Source organism: Ursus arctos, unplaced genomic scaffold (assembly GCF_023065955.2).
Source record: "Ursus arctos isolate Adak ecotype North America unplaced genomic scaffold, UrsArc2.0 scaffold_25, whole genome shotgun sequence".
Classification (NCBI taxonomy): domain Eukaryota; kingdom Metazoa; phylum Chordata; class Mammalia; order Carnivora; family Ursidae; genus Ursus; species Ursus arctos.
In genome coordinates, this window is record NW_026622930.1 from 23,013,601 (window position 1) to 23,027,484 (window position 13,884).

At 44.7% G+C, this 13,884-nt stretch overlaps 1 protein-coding gene across 12 annotated transcripts in view; it reads right to left on the bottom strand.

Moving 5' to 3' along the window:
* Nucleotides 1–13,884, bottom strand: part of NRXN3 (neurexin 3) — a 1,447,961-nt gene that overhangs the window by 1,134,967 nt on the left and 299,110 nt on the right. The window contains exon 5 of one of the 12 annotated variants that reach the window (XM_057318696.1): nucleotides 1,109–1,131. The exons of the other annotated variants lie outside the window; for them this stretch is intronic. Coding sequence (XP_057174679.1) covers nucleotides 1,109–1,131 — 23 coding nt within the window. The remainder of the gene's footprint in view (nucleotides 1–1,108; nucleotides 1,132–13,884) is intronic. 12 annotated transcript variants of the gene reach the window in all.

Consider the following 13,884-nt stretch of genomic DNA (forward strand, 5'->3'; position numbering starts at 1 on the left):
TGTCAAAGATAGCAGGTAAAGCAGATGCTGGAGGATAAGGGCACTCCTTCAAGGTCCCCTGGGGGGCAGGGTATACAGGGTCAGGGCAGGGGGTCCAGCTCACCTTCCTCCTTCTTCCTTGGGGCCCTGGGAAAGGTCTGGGACTTACTCAAGGGTGGTGGGGGCTTGTCATCAAACATCCTGAGGCTAGTCTAACATAGAGTTGAGGCTGAGGACCGCAGGCTAAGCATGCAGAAGCAGGTGCTATAAGAACATTTCCTGGCACTTGCTACGCACCAGGCACAGGTGTGAGTATTTCACCTGTCTCATTTTGTCCTCATACACCTGAGCTACTACCGTCAGAGCCCAAGTAACCTGCCCAGTGTCACAGATTCTAGTGCTGTTGATTGAAATTCTTACACCACCTGGCCTATCGAGCAGAACTCCTGGGGTCCCTCCCTCCTCTCTGGCTATTCCTCCTTAGTCTTCTTGACTGGACGCCCCCTCATCCCCATGATCTCTAATCCAGGTCAAGAAACTTTGTAAAAAGCCAGACAGTAAATTTTGTTGGTTTGGCAGGCTGTGAGTCTTTGTCACAAGAACTCAGCTCTGCTGTCATAGCTCCGAAGCAGCCATAGACGACAGATAAAGGAATGCAAATGGCCGTATTCCAATAAAACCTTATACACAGGAGAGGTAACAATCCAGCTGCTGTCTGCCAACCCCTACTCTAAACAACAGGTCCCCGCACCCTTCCCCTGGATCAGCCCTTCAATCTTTCCACCAGCTACATTCATGTCTCTGTGATGCCCTCCAGCCTCAGGCCTCTAACTAACAGGAACGTGCTGATGACTCCCAAACTCTTAACTCCGACTCTTAGCCTCCCCCTAGACTCAGCCCCCTCTTTCATGTCTCCACTCGGGTATCCCACAGACACCAGAACTCAGCAAGTCCAAAGCCGAAGCCCTAAATTCAACCCTCCTCGCCAACCTGCTTCTTCTCTCTCAGCTTTTTCCATCTCAGGAAATAACACATCACTCCAGGTGCTCAGGGCAAAAACCCTGACAACGTGTTTGGTGCCAACTTTGCCTCTATCAGTCTTATCCTCAGAACAAACCTAGAATCAGACCTCCTCCCCCGCCTCTTCCAACACTAACACCGGTCATGATGCTAGTCAGCGTCATCACTAACCTGGATTGTGACAAAAGTATCCTAACCCCTCTCCTTCCTCTCTCCCACTCCTTGTCCCCTAAATGTCTATCCTCCACACATGGCAAGAGTGATCAGCCTTTTACAGTAGAAATTAGAGCAGAAAGATTGCTCTGCGAAATCCATCCATGGCTCCAGCTCACTCCCAGACCCACCCTCTGCTATCCAGCCCCTTCAGAGCTCTAACCATCTCTTCTCTCAGCCTTCCTCCCTCTGCCCCAGTCCCACAGGCCCCTTCCTATGCCTCCAATTCACCAGCCACATCCCCTCCTCGGGGCCTTTGCACTGGCTGACACCACCTCCCCAGATAGCTTTCAGGCTCATTCTCTGACATCCTCATGAATAAGCTCACATACAGCTTCAATAGTAGGTCCCTTCCTAAACTGCTACACAAATTTATCATCCTGCTCCCTATTTCCCTTATCCTGTCTTATTTCTCCTCATAGCACTTATCACTATCTGATCATCTATTTATTTCCTTTTTGTGTGTCTTCCCTAAACAGAATGTCAGCCCCATGAGGAGTGGCACTTTGTGTGATTTGCTCACTGATGGAATCCCTGAACTTAGAGCAGTGCCTGTTATGGATCAGACATTCAATATGCTTTAAAACAAACACGTGAACCTACTACAGAAAATACAAAGAACCGACATCTCACCTAACTCTGCAGCACTCTCCTAAACAGACAAGGCATTTTCCTGATGAATAAGTTGAGGCACAGAAGCAGAATGAAAGTAACACAGATCATAGCTGAGCGGATGCTCGAACAGGGTCCTTCTGATGGGAGGCCTGGTAGGCCTCTCACGGAGAATATAAAATACATAAATTTCCTCCGATGAATGCCTCCAGGAGGAGGTTATGTTGTGAAATTACTTTTGTATCTTACCAGATGACTCCCAAAGCAGGGCTGATCAAATTATTTCACCGGTGCCTGTCCACATCGCAAAGAATGAGAGTACCTGCTGTTGATGCTGGCTGAGAACAGGGGAGCAGAGCTAAAGGACAGCTGGCCAGGAAAGAAGCAGGGACGGCGGGCGTTCGATTTCTACCTCCTTCCACGAGAGCAGTGATTTTTCAGCCTTTTGGACCATAGCCTTTATAGAACATCGAAAGATTGGAAGGGTCAGGAGAGAAATTACATTTTAGATCTACTAATGGAGAAAATCCTGACGACAAAAAGCTGATGTACACTCAGTATCACTTTTCCATTAATTTTTATTTGATCAAACCCAACGGAATCTACAAACAACTGGGAAAAAAATATTACACACAACACACAGACGGCCCGCATAAATGAAACATCACGTACTCCTCTAACAGGCAGCGTGTTTGGTGATTAGAACTGTGGCTCTGGAGCCCGACAGCACGGATTTCAGCCATGACTTCACTTCCTCATAGTAGTGAAATCCTGAACAATTCGCTTCACTCCACTGTGTCTCAGTCTCCTCATCCATAAGGGGATTCAAACGCTATCAGCTTCTCTGGGTCACTGAGTTGAATGAGTCAACGCACGAAAGTTCTTAAGAACGGTGCCTGGCATACAGCAGGTGTACCATAAATGCTAACCATATTATTTAGGGGCAGATAATGTGCTATGTCGGGAAGGGTCCACAGTTCATCTGCAGTCATCTCCCAGCCCCAAAGAACCAGAGAGTGGAAACCACTGCTCTGAAGCAGATTCTTAAAACGTGAATCAACGTCAAGGAGGAGAAGAGCAGTCGTGTGCAGCTTTAAAAGCACTCAGAGATCTTGCTACCCACCATGCTTATCACAGTCCAGAAGAGTTTTCAAGGCCCTACCCTCATTCACTACAGAGACGCTCTGAACCAACTCTATTTCATTTCTAGTTTCTGCAGACTGTGATTTCTAGCACTGTGCTCATTAGGACCGAATTCTATTAGAGTACAACAACGGCAACTGCCCCCTGGGGTTTCTTATAAAGGGATTTTATATCTGTTTGTAACCAATAAAAACCTTATTAGATTTAATACATTCAGAGCTTAAGACTCCCCTTCAGTAGGAACTGGTAATCACTTTTTTTTTTTAAGCGCACTGGGATTTTTTTCATTGTAAATAAACTTTTCTTTATAAACATAGGATCACTCTTAAAAGTTTAGAAAATGTAAAGAGAAGAAAGTAATCATCCATTGCTTTCCCTTCCCCTGTCCCCCAACTGTATTCAAATTTTGGTAAACTTAAAGGGGAGTAAGTCTTAACCCCATATGCTGATGTGTCATCTCCCTGAGAACACTACAGCTCTGCACCTCTGTGGGAACTGACCTCCCAAGATTCGATGGGTCTGTTTGGTGGCCCCGTGTGGGCCCCAGAGGTGACAGAAAGGAAAAGGGCTTTCCCTGGGTGCATGCCTGTACCCCGGCAGCCTTGATCAGAACCACAGGGCTGGGGCTGCAACCAAAGAGTCAGCAGTGAGCTCTCAGCAACATGTCCAGCCAATCCCACAGGTGAAGACAAGATGGGCTGGCCCACCCATGTCTGTATGTATCTGGAAATGTTCTAGAAGGAGCTACCTAACACTGATGATGGCTGAGACCTCTGTGGAACAGAACTGAGTGTCTGCGGTAAATGAAACCTTCTTTGCATTGCATTTATTTTTATTTATTTATTTAACAAAAATTTATGGAGAGCCTCCCATATCATGCATTATTACGTCATGCATAGGGGTTATTCTCCTGATGATAAACATTTGAAAAGAGATGCTGCCTTATGATAAGATAAGGAATCAGCAGCTGCCTGTCTCTCAGGGCAGTGACTGCAGAGGAATGGGGAGGGGCTGTGACAGGGAGGACCACACACCACACAGCAGCAGGTGTGCTTTGTAAAATACAGTACAAACTGACTGGCAGCGGTTTCACACCTGCCTGGCGCCTTCCACTCTGAATCTCCAAAATGCAGAAGTGTCTGTCTCAAGCTCTGTAGATGTGAGCCGTCCTGGGCTCTCCCACAAATGCCCTGTACTATCTCTCGCTGCCCGGAGGACACTTCTTTTCTGCACTTCAGCCTTTCAAATAATGGACATAACAATACCAAAGATGCTGTGCTAAGTAATAAACACCTAATGGAGGACAGAGATTGGATCATGGAAAGATACAAACACAACTTAATGAGAAGATGCTAATGCTGGGAACTTTGAAGCCCTACCAGGGTTGGTCGCGGGATGGACCACACTCAGGTACGAGCCAAGTATGAATCACAACAGGTGTTTGCCCCTTTGCAGCTGAATTGTGCTCTTTCTCTTCAGCTCCTCCTGCTCTGGAATAACCAGCTTCCCGTAAGCTACCATGCGGGGTGCAGGACCCAGCCAACGGTACATTCTCAGGAGTGCACGTGTGCACAACGAAGTCACTGCAGTGCCGGAGAGCAGAGCAGGCAAGGTCAACAAGAGTGTCCCAGGCTCCAGGGAAGAAAACAGATGCTCAAGCAGGAAAAATAATTAAAAGACATCTGAGTATAGGTAAAAGACTATTTTTATAAACCTGTAGAGAAGTCAAGAGCAAGACCAGTTAGACCAAGTCAGTGTTAGATCGGGAGTTTATGCTACACAGTAAGTTTATGATCTTGGTCAAGCAGCTCTCTAAGCCTCAGTTTCTTTAATTGTACAAATGCGGTACAGTTCCTAATCCATGGGATCAAATGAAAAACTTACGCAACGCACCTAGTGTAACAGAGCCCCGGGCATATAGATGTTTTATAAACTGAGGCAACTACTCTTGTGTTTGTGGAGGAGTATGTAATGGAGGATGTCCTAGTAAGAGGCTGAGGATAAACAGAACTTTTTCCTTTTTTAAGAACTGAGGATGTAAGCCTTATGCTATGTGGATCAGGTAACTCCAGCCCAAGGGAGTGAAACAGCCCATTGGGACTCTCGGTCCTGCTCTGGCCCCAAGTGATCCAACCTGCCAGTATGAGCCATGTATATGGTGGGTGGGATTCAAGGAAGGACATGGGCAGAAGAGCACTGTCTGAGATTCGTTTCCACAAACATTTCCCATAGTCACACCTTCCATGGCTCTGTGCTGGGTGCTAAGGCTAGCCCAAGGGTGAATAAATCCTGACCTGCTCCAAACTAGGATAGGTCCCCGTGTGCGCAGAACAAAGCAGGTTCCAATGGTGAGGGACAGAGCAAGGGCAAGTACACACAGGTCATTCTTCCACTGGAAGGAGCTCATAGCTAAGGCAAAGATCAAGTGAGAATGTCCTTCAGGAGCCAACCAAAGACCGTTTCAGACAGGAATGAGTCCGCATCTACAAATGAGTATACTGTCAAATGAGAGTGAGTGCTAAGCAGCAGTGGCAGAAGGGTAGGTTGAGGCTGGTCATGAAACTGGTACTTAGAGAGATTCACAGCCCCTGACTTCAGGCTGCCAACAGCAGTCAGAGCAGGCAAGCTGGAACGGATGCATTTCAGCCCGTGTCAAGGTGTCCCCACCACCCAACACTCATCATGGGCTCCAGGGGTGCCAATGGCTTCCTGGCCCCTTCTATGCAGCAGACGCAACCCACGAATTATTCCTGAAAGAGCAAAGACTCTCAGATGAGATGCAGCTGCCAGTCCAATGGGAATGTGGCAGTTAGTAAATGCAACCGCCACAAAAATGAGCGAAGACCGCTTACCATACACCAGGCATGGTGTTCAATGTCTTCTTAGTATTAACTCATTTAATCTTCCCAAGAAGCCTGAGATAGATACTATTATTCTATTACTAATTTTCCAGAAGAGGAAATGAGCACAGAGGTTAAGAAGCTGGGATGAGGGACGCCTGGGTGGCTCAGTCGCTTAAGCTGTTGCCTTCAGCTCAGGTCATGATCCCAAGGTCCTGGGATCGAGCCCCGTGTCGGGCTCCCTGCTCAGCGGGGAGTCTGCTTCTCCCTCTCCCTCTGCCTGCTGCTCTGCCTACTTGTGCTCTCTCTGTCAAATAAATGAATAAAATATGTTTTTTAAATATTAAAAAAAAAAGAAGCTGGGATGACTCTTTAGAACTCTCTGGTAAACGTGCACTGCTGCCATTCACAATTCCTTCTCACACCCTATTATAGTTATTTTCCAGCCAGATCTGTAGGTTAAAGGTGCACACAATGGCTGTGAGACTTAATAAAACCAAACAACTTAGGGGAGCTTTCATGCTCCTACTTTTGCCTCATTAGCACGGTTATAAAGAATTGAGCTAATGGAGCACAGACCGTGTCCTTGACACTTGTGGGTCCACCATATGACCTTGACCAGGCTGACGAGGTGCCGCACTGCTGGTTTTCTCTTCCTGCTGCCATGTGCCCCCAGCTCATCCCCTTGCCCTTTGGCTCTAGCACTTCCTTTTCTACTTAACCTCCTACCACCCAACCCACCCCCCAAACATCTCAATCCACAGCTACGTGGATCTGTGGTCTTAATTGCCAGCAATTAAATGTGAGTATGGACACAGGCTGGAAACCGGGCTAGTGATTTTCTTAGCCAGAGAAATAAAGTGGAAAAGACAGTACTTCACCCTGAGGGAGATATTAACTAAACTAGTTTTATCAAAATCTATTTATTTGGTTCTAGTGACACGATTGTTTAAACTGGCTTTAACTGAGCACTTTGTCATCCAGAAGCAGCCAACAACTACCTTAGGACATCTAAGTAAGTCACACTAGCAGGTAGAGCCCAGGTGCATGTGTGGATGCCAAGACAGCACGTGACCAGGTACATGTGGGATTGTGGGCTAATAGTGACAATTGGATTAGGCTCGAAGCCTTGTATAAACAACCAGGGTCACCCAGAATACCTGGTCCCCAGCTGAATGGCTGACAGGCTCGATTTTTAACTGGCTGGCAGTTCCCCCGGCACCAGCAAAAACTCAGTTTCCAGGGCAGTCTTTCTCTGCAAGCCAACTGGCACAAAGGAAACCAAACACCACGGAAGCACTAGGAAAGAGAACCTATTGATGCTTGTTTCTTAGGGGCTTAGGTTCCTCCTCCTATTGCCTGATGAAACAGCCGCAGGTCCCAGTCTCTGTCCCCGCTGGCTTGTGTCCATTTCTGAGTGTCTGTATCCTCTGTGATCCAAGAAGGCTTAGAGAAAGCCCTACGTGGGTAAAAGTACTAATTTAGCAATAGCAACATGTTTCTAGGCCCTGAATGCCTCCATTTAACATTTGACTTTGGCTCAGAACATTATGCCCCCAAGACACCAACATCTCTTTGGTGTTCTCCAAGTCAAGGGTTCTTCAAAGTACGTTTCTCACTTCCTCATTGTCATAGTAATATTTGAGCCATTTCTATGCTCCAGAGAAATAACCAAAGTTTTCTTTTCCTTTATGAAAATCCTAGAAACCGTACTCAGATGAAAGGGAAATAAGACAAAGTGCAAGCAGGAATCAAACTAAAGACTCCTTTCCAAGCAGACCAACCCATCATTTCCATGGACAGAAGCCCTCCCTGGTCTCCTAACCAACCCTCAGTTTTCCAGAATCACTCTAGTACAGGTGCTCTCTGTGAAAGAACACTCTGTCCTAGTGACCTCCCCCATCTCAATTGGCTCATAGAGAGAAATCTAATCAATCTGATCAATTTAGATGTCCCTAAAAAGCTTATTCAGTCCCATCCTTAATCTGAAGAGCTTACCTTTGTATATACTAAATAATTAATATAATTACACAGAATCCATGTAATACCTATGACAAATTATATGCCCCAAACTCTGGACACAACTGCTTGGGAGCCTAATGTGATTTAACAGATAAAACCCACTATTTAAGTAAATCATTTGTCAAACTTTGAAGCCATGATAATGTATGCACCTAGACTTTTATACATATCCTCATAGCTGGCTTAGATGACTCAATCATTTTCTGAAATATTTCTAATTTCCTTATGAACGCATTAAAAGCAAAGCACTCTTGCAAAACCAAACAAAGCCAAACCAAACCACCAATGTTGCTTGGAAACAAACAAACAAAAGACAGCTGCAGTCCAGAGGTGTTCCAGTAGTATTGTCTCAGGGGAACATGAAACCAGGTGCTGCAGAACTGGGCTGCACTCACGGTTTTGCCATGATTTATCTGTAGGACAGGAGTCATTTAACTTTCTTGACTCTCAGTTTCTGTACACAATGTTAAAGGTTTTTGTTTTTCATTCACCCATAGTTCCTCTACTCAAAGATACGCTAAAATGTTAACAGTGGCTCATTTCTTCCAGCCTTTTCTTCAGATAAATTTTTTATCTACAGCCATGTCTTCAGCCACACACATACCCACATTCATAGCTATATCCTAGGAACAATATTGTATAAAACACATGATTGAATTTTTAGCTGTTTTCTGGCCCTAAATAATTCTGGGATTCTAGGAATAACGAGGACTAACAATTACCCCATTGTTGGTGTGGGTGGTGGAGTTTAAAAGATACGTAGTGAACGCCTGCTTACTCAGAATGGCTGGGGAAGGACTCTTACGGATCACAGATATCCCAGATAGCTGAGAGCTGGTCAGCACAGGTGCAAGGTCAAGTGGGCAGAAGGAACAGGACAAAGAGGATAAGGAGACCAGAGACCAGGGCAGCTCTCAGGGGACTCTGTAAGGAAAGAAGCAACACAAAGAGCAAACGTGCAGCCTTAGAGGGACACGTAGAGATGCCAATCAAAACAGCCATGATGAAAAGTCATAAATCACTCCCATAATCAGCAGGAATAAAGAAAACTGGAAAACTGGGAAGTCTCTTACACCACTAGTGCGGTCATCTCAGGCTCTCTGGAGAGCGGTTTGAAAATTTCTATCATGAGCCTTAAAAATAAGATTACCTTTTGATCCAGTAAAGGAGAAGGCAAAGTTGGCCCCCATTGTTGACCCTTCCCTAAATCCCTGAGTCTGTCACATGACTCTCCAGTACCCTCTAACTGTGAATAGGGCAAAATGCCCTGCCCCTTGACCCTGGCCTTAGTCAGCTGACTTGCTTTGTGGTGTTAGTAAATGTGATACAAGCAGAGACTTGAAAAGCATGTGTAAGAATAAGCTTGCCATGTCTCTAGCCAATGACATGAGAACATACTGGAGCCAGCCTGCTGGAGAATGAGAGACAGAGCCAAGTTCCCCTGTCGCCCCAGCTCTGGCTAGCCTGTATCAGCTGACAGCCAGCCAATCAATGCTCAGACATGACAGCAGGCCCAGCCAAGATCAGCAGAGCCAGCTGGCTGACCCCCAGCTGACCCCAGTCAGGTGAACAATAATGCTTACTATTTATGCCACACAGTTGTTTGTTTTGCAGCATTGTCATAGCAACAGACAACTAATACTTCCATCAGCTCCACTCTAAGAATGTGTCCAAAATAAATCATCATAAATCTATACAAAGACCTGGCTACATGTATGCTTATCACAACATTGTTTATTACATGAAAAATATAAAAACTTACATGACAAGAAGGAGATCCTAGTTAATTAGATCATGCCACATCTGTATAATGAAACACCCCCCAGCCGTCGGACATTATAGAAAAGCATTCGGGAAGATGAAAGACTATTTACCATGTACTAAACCGATCATCACACTATGTATAAAATGATACCATATTCGTAAACAGGTATGATTGGAATAAAAAATAAAAAAGACTGACACATAAACACCAAAATATTACTAGTCATTTTCTCTGGGTGGTATGCCCATGGGAGATTTGTATATTCTTGATTTCGTTTATATGCCATTTCTACAGTAAACTGGTGTATCTTTAGAACTGTCTTTTAAACTACTGCTGGAATTAGGAAGAGGGCCCTCAGCAGACAAGGCCACTGGTGCTGTTCATGGAAACACGAGGGACAAACTGAGATGGATAAATGTGGACTGATACCAGTCGGAAGCCAGCGCCACGGAGATGGCGGAGGAAGAGACAAATGCTGGAAGAAAAGTCTGATCAGGGTGAGCGCGGCTCTTTCACCTGACTCCCTCCATTTTCTCCTCTTTAATTTGGGATGGGGAAGAAAAGGACAGCTGCATTATTAATGCATTAATTATGATAATATTCTGTGCACGACAAATACATGTCAAATCATCCTCATGCCAAATTGAAAACTGACATTTCTACTTCATGAATATTGCTCCATCGGTGACATTTATTGTACGTTCCCAATCTTGCGACAGTGAATGTCAGGTCAACTATCAAGCGTTTGCTTTCCTTCCACTTTATTTCCTATTTTAAAGCAGTAGGCTGTCAGTGTTAATTGGAATGCAAAGTCAGATTGCACTCGGAGAATCCGCAGACTCGTGCTTCCCGAACATCTTGCATTGGTCCCGGGAAAACCGAACAGGACCAGGGCTGCCCGCCAACCGCTATCTTCGTCTTCATCCTACTTAAGCCCAAAATCGCCACCACTGCTCCAGCCTGACCCATGTCTACTTTCTGTTTCGTTTTTTCTTCAGAACACTCATCACCACCTACAACACTGTATATTTACCTATTTTGTAGATCGTCTATCACTCTCCATTAGAATAGAAGCTCTCGAGGGAAGGGATTTTTGTCTTATCCACTGCTACATTCCCAGCACCTAGAATAATCCCAGCATATAGTAAGGGTTTGATGAATATTTGTTCAACGAATGAATCACTTTGCGTGAATGGACTTTTTGGAATCTCCAGAGGTGAAGGGTTCCAGCCAAAAATTTCATCCCATTAAAACCATATGCTGCTTTTCTGAATCCCAAGGTTATTAGTGACTGACAAAAAGGGCTTTTTAAGAAAACTACATCATGTATACACAACTAATGAATCATCGAGCCTTACATCGGAAACCGGGGATGTACTGTATGACTAACATAATATAATAAAAAATTATAAATATAAAAAAAAAAAAAAAAAGAAAACTACGTCATGGGGGACCTGGGTGGTTCAGTTAGTTAAGCATCTAACTCTTGATTTCGGCTCAGGTCATGGTCTCAGGGTCATGAGATCAAGCCCTGCATGAGGTTCTGCCCTCAGCGGGGACTCTGCTTGGGATGCTCTCTCTCCCCCTCCCTCTGCCCCTCACCTCCCTGCACCCATACACTTGAACAAGCGTGTGCACGCACTTCTCTCTCTCTCTCTAAAATAAATAAATAAATTTTTGTTTTTTTTTTTTTTAAAAAGAAAGCTGCATCATTTAGGCACTCATTTTTCATCTCCCATTTCATGTTCACTCTTGAAAACCCTCAACTACACCTCCACACCCCTGCTACGTGTCTGTTATATGACTGCCCCATGTCACTCACTGATCACCAATTCCCAACTCCCATGTTTCCTGGAAATTTTCACCAACCCCTTTCTACGCAGTTCCTAAAGCTACCGAGAAGCATTTACTCATGATCTAGTATGTGTTCATCACTAGGCTAGGGAGGAACAAAGAAGAAAACACATAGCCTGTGAGAGGAGAAGTGTATAATATAGTGGGAAGAAAAGAAATCCTTGGATATGACATCATCTGGAAGGTCTGCCATAATTTCAAACTTGCTATGCCCCAAACTGAACTTACCATACATCTGCCAAACCGTCTCCCCTAGCATTTTCCTATGAAAATGGCATGTCATCAATAACATTAATTATACTAAAAGCACAAGTCATTATTCAGTAAATAACATTTTATCAATGATCACATCATCACAGCAATCACAGAAAAGATAAATCATGAATTTTTACCAAAAAAGAAATCAAAAAGAAAAGTGTTTTCTATATTTAAGAAATAAGGAATGAGTGTGTGTGTGTGTGTGTGTGTGTGTGTGAAGGTTCAAATAAGTAAATTCATTTTCAGTGAATAAACATAAAATAATTGCAAACTGCAAAAGAACATTCACGGAAAACAGTTACTAAGCACCCAAGGTTAAAAGAATTTCAGAAAAATGAGGGAGATGTAGCTTGAGCTAGATGTCCAGCATGGTGCAGGAAGTTACAGAAGACACCCCCTTGCTGTCCCTCCCCCACTTCTGAGGGCTGGTAGGCCACAGGAAACCATTTCTACTGTTTCAAGAAATAGCATTCTTCTTATCAAAAAGGCATTTTAAAAATAAACCAACGTTAAAGAATTGTCCTTTAACCGAAAAAAAGTCTACCCCTACATTTTTAAATTAAAATGTGTCTTTTATGATAAGTAGCATAAGAGTTGATGAAGTTATTTCTTTAAAAGTGATCCATGTTGGTCACCATGATTGATTTAAATATGTTATTTTGAAATTCCAAAGTTAGACAATCACTAATCGAGCTTACCCTCCACCAACAGGGGAACTGTGACCACGGGAAACGGTATCCACTAATGATCTTGGGATGTGGGTGCACATGTGCCTATAACCAAGTCCTGACACATTACATCATTAAATGTAGACAGAGAAATCAGAATAGCATCCAAGCAGCAATATGCCTTCTAGGAAGACTGGAAGTCTCCACAGTCTAAAATAATCATTTAATGCTCTTGGAGCACTCTGATCCAGAAAAGGGTTGGTTTCGGATCTAGATTCAGACGGCTGCCCACCATGGCCTCTGGGGATGGAGCACACAAGAGATCTCCCTCTGTAAATAGCCAGGGCCCTGGCATCCGGGCACCCTGAAGATGGGCAGGCTCTACAGACCAGACTACCTAGTGGCCATGAGAAACCCGCCACCTTCCACATGCATGGCTCTCTGGCATACAGCCGAGCATGGAGGGGGAAGCAGGGGAGAGGGAGCCTGAAACTGAAAAGACAGAATGAGAGAAGCGACAGGAAAGGAGTGCAGTCAGGCAGCTCAGCATCGTGTCAGTAGAAACGCCAGATGTGAACTGTAATTACTTTCCCCCCAACTCTGTTGGTGTTTTACAAACCAGGACTGACACTTGAACAAAGAGCCTTGCAAAAGCAGGCAGGAGCTAGCTATGTAAATAGCCAGTGCTTTGGATTTACCCAAAGCCTTTTTCAAAGAGTAGAGATGACAGTGGTGGCAGCCTCCCAACAAACACACCGCAAGGAGCAGGTGCATATAGGTCTGGCAGTGTATAAATTCATCCAGCATAAGGAACACTTAATTGTGAACCCCTCAACCCCCAAGGCTGGGGAGGTACTAACTCAGCGGGATATTTGTTAGTGAGAGGAAGGAAAAGAGGAGGTTTATAAAAGCAGCCTGGAGCCTACGGCATATACCCGGCTCTAGCAGACTTATCACCGAGTTCATTGGGGCCCCTGAGGAATCTCAAGGCCAAGATGCACTCTGCATTATATAATTGTGTGTTTGTACAAGATCATGCGGGATCTTCCCCTCTGTATCTCTACCTCTTTCCAACAACAAAATCAAAAGAAATGGTATTCTTACACAACTATCAGTGTCCAACGTCTAGTAAACGCTCAACGTTTGCAGAGCTGGAAACACTTGAAATGGAGAAAACCATAGCCAGGCTGCACTCCCAACACAGTCCTATTCAAAAACCTCTCATCTTGTTTCTCCGCCAATTTGGGGGTATCTACATTGCCAACAAAATGGAGACTTACCCCAAAGGCAACTAATGCTGCACATAAAACTGAAAGTTTGGTTTTGTCTTCTAAGTTCAAAGATAAAATCAGGCCCCCAATCATCATACTTGGTCAGTTTTATCTCCTAAATTATTTCCTCCTCTGTCCTCTCAGCTCTATCCTCAATTCCTCAGATAACACCTCCTCATTGGTCTCCCTGCCTTGGGTCATCCTCTTCTAATCCATACCCCAGACGGCGGCCAGTTTTC